A 14150-nucleotide genomic window follows, 5' to 3' on the forward strand; every position below is an offset into this window, starting at 1 on the left:
TTTTGTTTTATTTAAGATTTTCGCGAAAATATAGTGATTTTAAAAAGTATATTTGGCGCTCATCGGGGACGGCATAGAAAAAAATAAGGTCCGCGCACAATGTGTGATTTGGGTTGGGTATCACATACATCTGTCATCAACTCGGAGAGAAATATTTAAAAATGTATCACATACTATTTGGTATAAGGTTTTATCTATAACTTTTAGTCATTTTGCATTATCTCTCTATTGCTATAATTATTATTTGTAAAACAAAAAAAGGAAAAATAATTATGTTAATAAGACCATAATAACGCAAATATGTCATCTGCACATAACAACAGCGCAGGTTCTGTCTTGACAACAGTTACGCCACTGTTGCACACGAACGGCGGCGGATCCATGGTTCATCGTCTTATGATATGGGCATGCTCAGAACACGTCACGCGTGTTTTGTGATTGGCGGTTGTGAGTGACGTATGAGGCGGCGTCTACTTTTAACCAATAAGCTTCTGTCCGATATCTAATTTACATATTATTGTGGGGATCATCTCATATTAGTTTTCGTTCATATATGGCTCTGGTAGAATAATGTTGTTGAACCCGTCTCCGCCGCTGAGACAGGCGGTAGCCAAGCCTAGGCCCTAGGCCAAAGGCTATAATAGACCTAGTAATAATGGTTTAGGCTAGGCCTAATTGATGTATTTGTTGTGTAGATTCATGGTAACATTGTTGAAGACATCGAATCTCAAGTAACAGAGGGTGATGTATCTCAAGAATACACACAATCTGTGCGAGATACATGCACTGTCAACATTGAGAATGAGACCGAGGGTGATTCCTCATCATCATCAGACCAGCAGAAAGTCTCAATTCATTCCTCCATAAATGATGATGAGCAGGTCAGAGAGGATGAGATGGCTTCTGAAGAAGAAAACAGTCGTGGAACCTGGGACAAGAAAACAGATTTTCTGTTGTCTTGTCTGGGGTATGCTGTTGGGTTAGGGAATATATGGAGATTCCCTTACCTGTGTTATGAAAATGGTGGCGGTAAGCTTCTTAATTTTTTGTGTTTATTATTTAAAATCTTTATCTTTTTAAACATCATTAGTATTAAATATTGATAGGCCTAGCGTAGGCCTAGATTAGAGATAAATAAAAGTGCATGTTTTGAAGGCTTCGCTACTAGTGCAGACCTAGGCCTAACTCTAGACTATAGTATAGACTATAGGCCTAGTATAAGTACTATAAATACTATTCTATGCAGTCTGCATAAAATGTGGCGTAGGTTTACCTTATGTTCGCCTGAATATTTCATTTCTTTTTTTCTGAGCCAAAATTATGGATAAACTTAATAGTAATATTAAATCTCTAAATTAAATCTTTTGTATTGTCACAAAAACATAGGCCTACTTTGTATGCATAATTATAAAACTTCCTCGCGATCTATGTGAAAACAACCGTGACGAGTTGTAAACAATCCTAATTAGCATGCATAATGCGTACTCGTGTTTTGAAATCTTTGTTTTCTTTACTTTCGCTCGCAACGATTTTCCAGATGAAATGTAATCAAATTAATTTACCTGTTAATTACGTAAACTTGTTGTTTTTGGTTCGAATTTTCGACTTAAAGTGAATAACTTTAACACTACTTTGATATGGCCAATTTAAATTTAGAATCTTTTGACCTTCATTTTTTGTGTTTCAAGGGACAATACATTAAAGCAAAATGTTCAGCTTATTATTGCACACTACATACAGACTGTGTGATGAGAATATGTATATAAAATTATGTATCATTTTAGGTGCATTCCTTATACCTTATGCAACCATGCTGTTGTTAGCTGGACTTCCCATGTTCTTCATGGAGCTTTGCCTTGGACAGTACTCCAGCAGTGGACCAGCAACTGTCTGGAGGATATCGCCAATGTTTAGAGGTAAATTCAGTTTTGAATAAACTCTGAACCTTTTGCAATTTTGGAGAAAGTTAAAGTCCAGTTCGGTCTTATGTCTTTTTCTATTTTTTTCCCACTCCTGTAGGTCATTAAACTTTTCTTTGAAGATCAAAAAAATGATGGTTTGAAATCCAAAACTCTAAATAATGAATAAAAACAACACTACATTTTAATTGAACAGACACGTTTAGTTTAAAGCTTTAACTAAAGCAACAAAATAAACAAACAGAAAACTGGTTTCAATTTGTTTTCAATACTACAATAGTAACCGACATTATACTACAGTATATAATTAATGAATTTTGGAGTTTAAACTAGATACTAAATAGTATCATAGTAGAACCCCTATTAAGGGAACACCCTTTGGGACCAAAAAGTGTCCCCTTAATAGGGGTGTATCCTGAATAAGGGTTGGTTGAAGTGGTAAAACCATATGTTGCTTGTTCATGTCATGGGAAAGCCTGTCTTAATAGAAATGTCCTCTAAATTAACCACTAATTGTTTGTTACTCTCAAAGATAGTGTCATTTTATCGTTTCACATGTTAGTTTGAATATCATTGAATGTTACTGCACCATGACCAGAAACTCATTTATAATCTGTTTATAAATTTCGCCAGTTTTGTATCCTTTTTTTAAAATATGAATGTATTTGTTAATTCTTTATTCTCGAGCTCCAGTGAATACTGTTCCAGCGAGCTCTCATATGGGAGCTTCAAAGTCAACTCCAGAAATCTTTTAGGCTATGGTCTCTCTATGGTTTCCTATTCTTTATTCCTGAAGAATCATTATTTTTAAACTTAGTTTTTTTTTGTCATGTATAGGAATGGGTTACGGAATGGTGCTGATTTCAGCTTTTATCGCCCTTTACTACAATGTGATTATAACATACATATTGTATTACATGTTTGCTTCATTCACCAACAAACTGCCCTGGATCGGATGTAGCAACCCTTGGAACACGGACATGTGTAACGGCATCTACGACGAGTGTCTGAGCACTGGTAACAAGATCATGACGGTGAACAACACATGCGTTGGTGTCGACTCCCTTTCTGAAGAACAACTTGACTTTTACAGTATTGGACTTAATGCACTAGGAGAAATAGATCTAAGTAACTACATCGATCCATTGAAGTCAAAACGGAAACTTCCCAGCGAAGAGTATTTCAAGTAATTTTATTGTTTTATTTTATAAAGAGTTGAAAAATGATATGTCAGTAGATTACTGTTTCAGCAGTGATGCCACAGAGTAACTCTAACCATGTACTTTTACTAGAATATGCTTTCTAAAATTTGATGGCTAGGTATGTTCATAGTACTTATGAACATTAGCCGTTTTACAATACATTGATAAAATCAACTTTGATGAATTGAAACGGGAATCAGCTCAGAAGTTTTGTAATGTCAAATGGTTGCCATAAACTATTTTTATTTTAGGAATGCTGTCCTCCATGAGGCCTCTGGGATTGGTGAATTGGGCACTGTTGTTTGGCCATTACTAAGCTGTCTTATCTTTGCCTGGATCATCATCTATTTCTGTCTTCAAAAAGGCATTAAATCTTCAGGAAAAGTAAGCAATGCAAAATATTTCAATTTATATCAAAGAAGATCTTTAAATTAATCTCTCAATACAGACAATTTGTCCATGCTAATTTAAATTGAATGCACAATTCTGTGCTTTTTTTAGTTGATTTAAACTTATAAATTAAGAGACATTTACCATATAACTTTAAAATAAAATGTAATGACAAAAAAAAGACGTTTAGGAACCATCATGGAACCATTCTGAAGATCAAGTGAGTCACATTAACAACTAAACAAAGTACGAACACCAAAGGGTGACAGGAAATACTTAACAATTAGTTACAAAGACTGAAAAGTCTAAAATGATAGGCTACTCCTCTCTCCTTATTAAACAATTTGAGTCATTTTGTTTGTCTTAAAACAGGCACTTTTTTTTAATTTAAGATTTGACAATGAGATTTATAGGTGTGACTTGGTATAAATTGTATGTTTAGCTATTCAGTTTATTGACTAGTGGTAGTAGCAACAACTGAAATATGTACTGTATTCAATTTTATAGTATATCTACCAATAAATTGTTAATGTTTGAATGTCTTGTTTTATATAGGTGGTGTACTTCACAGCGACATTCCCATACATTGTATTGGTACTTTTCTTGATACTTGGACTGACATTGGAAGGTAGTTACAACGGCATCATGTTCTTCCTCACCCCACGCTGGGAAATCCTCTATGAACCAAAAGTAAGTTTGTTAAATCAGGGATGTATACATCTATATTATTGTGGGTGTGAACATTGTCATTCATCCAGGTAGTATAAAGTTTAGAAGGATAAATCTATTCAACTGGACTTACTTGTTATTATAACAGCGACGTTTCACAGCCTATCTATATTAGTTGTGTTTGGGTATCACGTATATGTTAAATATGTGATACATTGGGTAATGTTATCTGATTATAACTAACTTGCTGCCAACGTTTATGGTTGTAAATATTCATCTTGTAGTAATTACCTTATAACAAACCAACTATTAGTGACACTACTAATGCATGTTTCATGCTTTTATGATGGTGCTATTTTATTACAGTATTGTTTTGATGTGGTTTATAAACAACTAGAAAGCCACTCAGAGAGCGCAGACCTCCGTCTAGGCATATCATTAAATCATGTATTCCCATACAGCTATGAAACCATTCTTTAAATTCGTATAAAATCGAACAATAACTTTTTGAGTAATCCTGCTAATTATCAAATACAGAAAGAAACAAACACTTTAATGCAGGCCCAGTTTGGAGCTCTCCTCATACATAGTTCTGGTGGTGGAACAACTCTTTCTAATAATGACTTCAAAATGGAGGTACACACAGGAGGTACACACAGCTTGTGTGCTCATTAGAGAGAAACCAGTAAGGGGTTACAACAATGATGTTCTGGTTCTTTGTCAGCATGAAGCCATGGTGCCGCCTGACCTTTCAATTTCAAATAAACATTTTATTTTCTTACTTAAACATCATTATTTAAAATAAGATGAAGATGGCACTTGACAATACACACAAATACAAATAATCACCATTTCATTATTTTTTTAGGTATGGCTGGACGCAGCAATTCAGATTTTCTTCTCCCTTAGTACATCATTTGGGGGATTACTGACATTGTCCTCATACAACAAGTTTCACAACAACTGCTACTTGTGAGTAAATTACTGTTTTATATTTTAAACTAAAATATTTTGTATTTGTTAAAATTGATAAAAGCAAATAAAATTTGACCATCTGGTTGGAACCAATATCTATTCAGCAGCATTTAGAAAAATACTATTAACTTTGAAGAAATATTCTATTGACGGAATCTGACAGGAAGCTTTCGTTTTGCGAAGACCAATGCCAACCTGATGTGTCATCGGTCGTTGTAATGTGGACCTAAAATCCATCAAAACTGGGTCAAGGGTGGGAGCTGAAAAACACATTCTAATATCACGTTATGAGTACAAAAAATTAACATAACATAGTTTGGTTTTCGATGTCAGACATTTTTTCAAATTGTTTTTTCACCATGCAAACCTTTTATTACATGATAAAATTATATAAAAATAATGATAATGATAATGGTATATATATAATAATAATTTAGAATTTTCACAGCCATGACAGTAATAAATAAGATTACCTTTACAGTGACGCCGTATTCATAGGCCTTGCCAATTGTATGACCAGTGTGTTCGCTGGCGTTGTTATCTTTTCCATCCTTGGCTTTATGGCTAATGAACTTGGACGAGAAGTCAGTGAAGTTGTAGACCAAGGTATGAACATTTGTAGGCTATAAATGTGTAAAACATTCATAATTTATGGGATCACTTGAGGTGGTCAAGAAAGAGGGAGCATTTACAAAATCAATCGTTTCTAATGTGTAAAGGCAGACTATTCCTGATGACCAAAATATACATTTTGTTGTGGTTTCAAAACAATATGTAAAAACTACTAAATATTTTTTTTTTGTGTAGGCTTTGGTCTAGCTTTTATTGCCTACCCAGAAGCCCTTGCTAGGCTGCCTGCAGCACCAGTCTGGTCAATCCTGTTTTTCTTCATGCTGCTCACCTTAGGCCTGGACACCCAGGTAGAGTTTATTTATATAGTTGAATTCATTCGATTAAAGAGACATCCGTTAGTCGATGACTGGGCTCTCCCCAGTGCTCCATTTTTTTTTCACTGAAAGGAATAAAATAAAACAAACATGTACATAAAGATAATATTGTATCCTTATCATTTTGAAACAATTTCTTATTGAATATGATTATGCCATTGTAACGACATAACAATGTTATTCACTTTGACCACAAATATTTGAAACATAGTTAAAAAAAAAAAAGTCAACTGAAAGCCCATTGTATCGGTTTGGCCAAGTTTTTATTGCATCAACTTTTTGGTTTAAATTAAATTATTTAATTTTGTTAATATTATGTATTAATTGTAATGGTATGTCACCAATGCACTATAACAATGATTATGATTTTAGTTCACCCTCATGGAGACAATTATGACATTTATTACGGATTTCTTTCCAAATCTGAGGAGGAACAAACCAAAGGTTCTCTTAGCCAGCTGTACCATGATGTGCCTCGCCTCACTCATCTGTGTCACTGAGGTATTTTGAATTTTTACAAATGGGGGAAGTGTTAACAGATAATATAAATAGTCTGTTAAAAATAGCTTAACTAAAAGAGTAGTAGTAGAGCCTAAAAGAGAGAAAAAGAATTGTGAGAGATTTTACCTTTAGGTGTAGACAGGAGATCACTGAAATATTTAATATAACTCCCATGATTATCAGGATGCTTAAAGAATTTCTCTTTACAGGCTGGAGTTTACTGGGTGAGTCTATTAGACTCATACTCAGCTAGCTTTGTCATGTTGACCTTTGCCACAATGGAATGCATAATTGTAAGCTGGGTGTATGGCTATGACAGATTCAAGGAAGACATCTCCATCATGATTGGTTCTGCAAGAGTTAACAACAAACTCTTCAATTACTGGCGTGTCTGTTGGTGCTTTATCACACCAGCTCTGCTTAGTGTGAGTAAACTTTAATTAATTCGCCGATTTCTGCAGACATATTTGGTGATCCCCCCTTCCCATTAGGTTAGAGAAATCATGAATAATGCATTATTTTTTTAATTAATTTATTATTTTCAATATCCCAACCATTAAAAAACACAGATGATGTTGATGGGCATTGAACCCAGGGCTCCAGTTCCTTAGACTGAAGCCTACACCACATTTGTCTTGGCGAAACTTGTTGACACAAACTATTTGATTGATTTGATATCTATACTCATATAGCACCCCCTATAATGTCATAATTTAAGCCATAATTAATATCATGAATTATTCATGATTTCTGTCATAACTTGATAGGAGAAAAAATAATGCTGGGGCATGCAGGCCCTCCATTCGGAGATTCCTTGACCACTTGGCTTTTCTATGATTGTGTTACTGCAGTCGACTGACTGTTTTATTAACTTAAATCTATGACTGAGAAATATGTTGATTTTACAGTTTGTACAAGTGTACAGCTTTGTCAACTGGAATGCTCCATCTTACAACGGAGGCTTCCCAACCTGGGCACATACAATTGGATGGCTCATTACAGGCTCCACCATAATTCTGGTTCCAATCTTCATCATTGTAGAGCTGCGTAATGCATCAGGCACATTCCTTCAAGTAAGTAGAACAAAAAACAAATTTGGTATCGAATCAGATATCATTTCATCTTTATGTAGCTTGGTGGATTAGATGATCTGCTACTATACCTAGAGATCAGATGTTGAGATTTTTTTTCTCGCGGCAAAAAACAATTCCACTCCCAAAGACTTGTAATATAAAGCTCTGTTTACACTATCAAACTTTATGTGAAAAAAATGCGATGTGCCCATATATGGACACGATGATGTCATTACTACCATATTTAGACACATACTAGTTTGATAGTGTAGACAGAGCTTTAGACTTTTTGTAGAGCATCTTGTGTATATGTCTGTGGGTGTATATGTCTGTGAACAGGGTTGCAGAATTTGCTTTAAATGGTTATACTCTTGGTAATTTGTCTAAACACAAGATAGATTTGTTTTGGAATTTCAATTTAAATATAAAAAAAAATTTACAAAAAATAACATAGATTAATGAAATACATCTCTGAGAAGTACTACATCTAATTTTAGTTTTTAATTGATTAATTTCAGCGACTAAAACTCATCAGCTCTCCAGCGGAAGATTGGGGACCACTTTATCAAAATCCTAGATCCGCCCCTGAGGACAAACATCAAGCATTGGTCAGGACATCTGAAAGTTCAATTTCCACCATAGCAGATCTGGTTGAACAGGAAAAGGATAAGAATATATTATTACATTATAATTGTAATACAGCAATTACTGCTAGTTATCTAAATAATGATAGGTATAATAAGTAAAAAGGGAAAATTTGCATCTGTGTCTTGAAAAATATTGGTTAATGAAAAACCCTTTCAACATCTGTAGTAAATAAAATAAATCCTGAATAATTCTAATATTGATGTACCACTGTTGTGTACTATGAACAAATAAATATTGTTATAATGATTAATGCTTTTGTTCTCTCTGTTCTACTTGATTAGGCCAAACAAGTGGCTCTAAAGAGGCTAACAAAACCTCACATGACCCTACTTGAAGGGTAATTGTAGAGGGGCCTTTGCAGAGGCTTGCATGGTGGGACAATCGGAGGCTTCAAAATTATATGGTAAGAAAATATTGTTATATTATATAAATATTAAGTGTATCGTCAGTGATCCTACCACAAGTGATACTACCCAAAACTTTTCGACTATTAGCATTTTGAAGAACGATCACAGCAGAGAGCTTCACTGAAACACATTTTTCATTTTTTAACACATTTCGTGTTAACATATAATATAAATAGTCTGTTAAAAATAGCTTAACTAAAAGAGTAGTAGTAGAGTCTAAAGGAGAGAAAAAATATTGTGAGAAATTTTACCTTTAGGTGTAGACAGGAGATCACTTAAAATATTTAATATAACTCCCATGATTATCAGGAGGCTTAAATGATTTCTCTTTACAGGCTGGAGTATACTGGGTGATTCTATTGGACTCCTACTCAGCTAGTTTCGTCATGTTGACCTTTGCCACCATGGAATGCATAATTGTAAGCTGGGTGTATGGCTATGAAAGATTCAAGGAAGACTTCTCCACCATGATTGGTTCTGCAAGAGTTAAACTTTTACTGGCGTGTCTGTTGGTGCTTTATCACACCAGCTCTGCTTAGTGTGAGTAAACTTTAATTAATTCGCCAATTTCTGCAGACATATTTGGTGATCCCCCCTTCCCATCAGGTTAGAGAAATCATGAATAATGCATGAGCCTAATTATTTTCAAAATCTCAACCATTAAAAAACACAGATGATGTTGATGGGCATTGAACCCAGGGCTCCAGTTCCTTAGACTGAAGCCTACACCAAATTTGTCTTGGCGAAACTTGTTGACACAAACTATTTGATTGATTTGATATCTATACTTATATAGCAACCCCTATAATGTCATAATTTATGCCATAATTAATATCATGAATTATTCATGATTTCTGTCATAACTTGATAGGAGAAAAAATAATGCTGGGGCATGCAGGCCCTCCATTCGGAGATTCCTTGACCACTTGGCTTTTCTATGATTGTGTTACTGCAGTCGACTGACTGTTTTATTAACTTAAATCTATGACTGAGAAATATGTTGATTTTACAGTTTGTACAAGTGTACAGCTTTGTCAACTGGAGTGCTCCATATTACAACGGAGGCTTCCCAACCTGGGCACATACAATTGGATGGCTCATTACAGGCTCCACCATAATTCTGGTTCCAGTCTTCATCATTGTAGAGCTGCGTAATGCATCAGGCACATTCCTTCAAGTAAGTAGAAAAAAAAAAAGAATTTGGCATCGAATCAGATATAATTTCATCTTTATGTAGCTTGGTGGATTAGATGATCTGCTACTATACCTAGGGATCAGATGCAGCAAAAAACAATTCCACTCCCAAAGACTTTTAATATAAAGCTCTGTTTATACTATCAAACCTTATGTGAAAAAAAATGCGATCCATATATGGACACGATGATGTCATATTACTACCATATTTAGACACATACTAGTTTGATATTGTAGACTTTTTGTAGAGCATCTTGTGTATATGTCTGTGGGTGTATATGTCTGTGATGAACAGGGTTGCAGAATTTGCTTATGGTTATACTCTTGGTAATTTGTCTAAACACAAGATAGATTTGTTTTGGAATTTCAATTTAAATATTAAAAAAAATGTACAAAAAATAACATCATAAATTGATGAAATACATCTCTGAGAAGTACTACATCTAATTTTAGTTTTTAATTGATTAATTTCAGCGACTAAAACTCATCAGCTCTCCAGCTGAAGATTGGGGACCACTTTATAAAAATCCTAGATCCGCCCCTGAGGACAAACATCAAGCATTGGTCAGGACATCTGAAAGTTCAATTTCCACCATAGCAGATCTGGTTGAACAGGAAAAGGATAAGAATATATTATTTTATAATTGTAATACAGCAATTACTGCTAGTTATCTAAATAATGAAGATATAATAAGTCAAAAGGGAAAATTTGTGTCTTGAAAAATATTGGTTAATGAAAAACCCTTTCAACATCTGTAGTAAATAAAATAAATTCTGAATAATTCTAATATTGATGTACCACTGTTGTGTACTATGAACAAATAAATATTGTTATAATGATTAATGCTTTTTTTCTCTCTGTCCTACTTGATTAGGCCAAACAAGTGGCTCTAAAGAGGCTAACAAAACCTCACATGACCCTACTTGAAGGGTCATTGCAGAGGGGTCTTTACAGAGGCGTGCATGGGACAATCGGAGGCTTCAAAATTATATGGTAAGAAATTATTGTTATTTTATATAAATATTGAGTGTATCGTCAGTGATCCTACCACAAGTGATACTAACCAAAACTTTTCGACTATTAGCATTTTGAAGAACGATCACAGCAGAGCTTCACTGAAACACATTTTTCATTTTTTAACACATTTTAAGCTTTTTATTGTCTTGTTAAGTGATTCAATAGATTAACATCAGTGTTGTGTCACTTGGTGGTGTAAATGACAAAATGTTGAAAAAGGGAATGTTTAATTAATTAAAGTAAATAAATGTGTTTCTTTGTTTACTTTTAAACAGAATAAGAACATGAAAAGCTGATGAGGCGACAAAGGAATTCTAGTGTAACTCTCATAAAATGGATCTGGACCAAAGTTCATGTAAAAGTCAAGACAATAGAGGAAAAAGGACTACATCATTACAGAAATGGACAGAGTTTTCATCAATACTGTAGCCTACTAGAGCTGTACCCTAAATATTATTGAGAGAATAAAAACACCACAAGGACTACATCATTACAGAAATGGACACAGTTTTCACCAGTACTGTAGCCTACTAGAGCTGTACCCTAAATATTATTGAGAGAGTAAAAACACCACAAGTACTACATCAGTACAGAAATGGACACCGTTTTCACCAGTACTGTAGCCTACTACAGCTGTACCCTAAATATTATTGAGAGAATAAAAAAAACAGACACCACTATATGATTGTTACAATCTTTTATTTAGAGTCTGATAACTTCCAACCATGTTATAGAGTAGAACTCCTATTAAGGGATACTTCAGGATCCAACATCCGAAACTGGTAATAACTAAATACTAAATTTAATAAGTAATGGAGAGAAAGAGGTCGTGGTCCCTTAAAAGAGGTGGTCACTTACGAGAGGTGTGGTCCTTAAGAGAGGTGGTCGCTTACGAGAGGTGGTCGATTATGAGAAGTCACGTGGTCCCTTGTGAGAGGAGGTGATCCCTTATGAGAGGTGGTCGATTATGAGAAGCGGTCCCTTAACAGAGATGGTTGCTTACGATGTGTGGTCGTTTCAGAAAGTTGGTTCCTTACGAGAGGTGGAAAGACTGATAGCTAAATATAGATCGATGCATTTGCACATGAATGAGACATTTTTGTAAAATATATAACATTTTCTACTTTAGCTGGCGATAGTAACTACATAAGCTGGGAGGCAATTTTCGTTACTACATAAGCTGTTGACTGTTTCTACATTAGTTGGTGTTGATTTGTATTTACTACATAAGCTGTTGGTGTTTCTACATAAGCTGGAGGTTTTACTACATAAGCGGTGGGTTGTTCTACATTAACGGTTGTTTCGACGTCATTAGCTGGCGTTTTCTACATTAACGGTTGTAACAAGCCTCTTCTCTCATATGTGTGTGTGTGTGTGTGGTTGTCAAGTTTGTTTTTTAATGAGTTTACACTCTTGCTATTGACAACCAATTCGGGCAGTGTCTTCCACTTGTTAAATGCTTTGTTTAAAGCGTGTCAACATTTTTTGATGTGGTAATTTTTCCTTATAGAATCTTTTTCTAAATTGTTTTATTGCTGTACCTTGTTGATGTAAAGTTTTTGGTACACTCCGTATATTAGTTCTGAGGAGTTTCGACCAATATGTTTGATCGTCCTCTCAGGAGTGAGAGCATTCTTACTCCTGAGATGTACCGCAAACTTTATATCAACATTTGATTTCGCCATGCAAACCTTCAAACAATATATATATATATATTGTTTTTTCACTGTACCTTGTAACACAATTAAAAAGTGTTCAAATTCGAGAATGTATGAATCCTTATAACAAGTTGGAAAGGAACGTTGAATCGCACCATTGCACAGTCCATCTTCATTATTGATGCTTACGGACGTGGGATACTGATTCGCAGTTTGCAGCATACCTTTACAGTCGAATACCTGAGAAAAACATGACTTACTATCATTGGTTATCACTTATTTCATCCTCATCGCAATCAGAACATAGTAGTTCAACTTGTACATCATCCACACCAATCCATGATCCATGATTTTCGACCACCAGGATTTGACAACTAGGATTGATTCCTGATTCCTCTTTCGAAAAAAGGAAGACATAATCATTTACAGTGAATCATTCCAAGCATTGCTTTTTTTTTCTATTAGTTGACATTGACTTGGTTCTATTGTTTATAATACTGTACTATGTAATGTTTTATTATAAATAAGCTTGAATTAAAATGAAAATAGTGTAGGTGTTTACGTTCGTTAGATAGACGCATAAAGAAGAGAGTCAGATGAGTTATTCTCCTGACATCATAATGCTAACTTAGAACAGTATATATGAAATATATAAATTTATTATTTATTTTACAGTATTATGATGCATTTAAAATAATGTGCAATAGAAAATAATATAAGAAATACCATAAATTTACTGATCAAATAATGTGATTACATATATGACCATCGATCTCTTAGTTTGAAAAATATCAACTGGTGTAATGATGATTGTACTCTTTTGATTGCATTTGATTGATTGATGTCTTAACAGAATGATAAAACATCACATTTTGTCTTAAATTGTATTTGGTCTTATAGGCAAAGTTTGTGATTGGTCAATATTTAATTGCGAAGGATTTTTTATAAGGTGACTGAATAGATACCTATAACCATACAAAGGTATTAAAAAACCAAATTGAACTTCAATAAATTGTTATAATTGTTCAATTTTGAACTTTGACCTTATATTTCGAAAACGCTTCCTATCCTGATCGATTACCTAGACTAGTTGGTATGCTTTCGTAAAAGATGAACAGTGGAAAGGATGCCCAGGGCCTATAACTAAAAATGGTAAATTAATGTTCTGAACTTTATATTTTGCAACAGGCATAGAAATAAATTCTAAACCGCCCTTATATATATATATAATTATATAGATATTAGGTTAGACTATAGACTAGGATTTGAAGTTTAAGCACAACACTACTGGTCAACTACAAAACTATTGTGTGATTCTATTAATACTATTCTGATTTGATTAAGTATGTTGTCTCTTCCTGTTCTTGTTCTTGTTCTTTGTCTTCTTTCGACCAATCTTGCTCCTCTCCTTTGGCAAATATAAGAAAAAACACCATTCCAAATAGCAGTATGCCCGCATTAATTATAAAAATAAACGACCATTGTTTAAATGTATTCTGAAAAGAAATAGATTATAATCTCAATTTAAAAAAAATCCATTTACAAATAA

The 14150-nt window shown here is 34.1% G+C and overlaps 3 protein-coding genes across 4 annotated transcripts in view; 2 read left to right on the forward strand and 1 right to left on the reverse strand.

Annotated features, from left to right (window-relative positions):
• Positions 1-656: 656 nt before the first annotated feature.
• On the forward strand, positions 657-8665 carry LOC144835407 (sodium- and chloride-dependent glycine transporter 2-like). The gene is made up of 13 exons (XM_078690492.1): positions 657-1029; positions 1785-1916; positions 2757-3105; positions 3373-3505; positions 4067-4201; positions 5049-5152; positions 5637-5761; positions 5963-6075; positions 6475-6603; positions 6813-7028; positions 7512-7676; positions 8195-8326; positions 8606-8665. Exons 1-13 carry the CDS (start codon positions 897-899, stop codon positions 8663-8665), a joined length of 1926 nt encoding a protein of 641 aa, XP_078546618.1. The 5' UTR covers positions 657-896.
• Positions 8666-8693: 28 nt separating this feature from the next.
• LOC144835408 (sodium- and chloride-dependent glycine transporter 2-like) lies at positions 8694-10884 on the forward strand. The gene is made up of 5 exons (XM_078690493.1): positions 8694-8727; positions 9216-9271; positions 9744-9908; positions 10400-10571; positions 10801-10884. The coding sequence occupies exons 1-5, from the start codon at positions 8694-8696 to the stop codon at positions 10851-10853; spliced, it is 480 nt and encodes a 159-aa protein (XP_078546619.1). The 3' UTR covers positions 10854-10884.
• A 2356-nt stretch (positions 10885-13240) lies between these two features.
• LOC144836169 (sialin-like) overlaps positions 13241-14150 on the reverse strand; it is a 31604-nt gene continuing 30694 nt past the window's right edge. For both annotated transcript variants that reach the window (XM_078691396.1, XM_078691395.1), the window contains exon 11: positions 13241-14097. In XM_078691396.1, the coding sequence (XP_078547522.1) occupies positions 13927-14097 (171 nt within the window). In that variant the 3' untranslated portion in view covers positions 13241-13926. The remainder of the gene's footprint in view (positions 14098-14150) is intronic.

This window comes from Antedon bifida, chromosome 2 (assembly GCF_963402885.1).
Source record: "Antedon bifida chromosome 2, ecAntBifi1.1, whole genome shotgun sequence".
Classification (NCBI taxonomy): Eukaryota; Metazoa; Echinodermata; class Crinoidea; order Comatulida; family Antedonidae; genus Antedon; species Antedon bifida.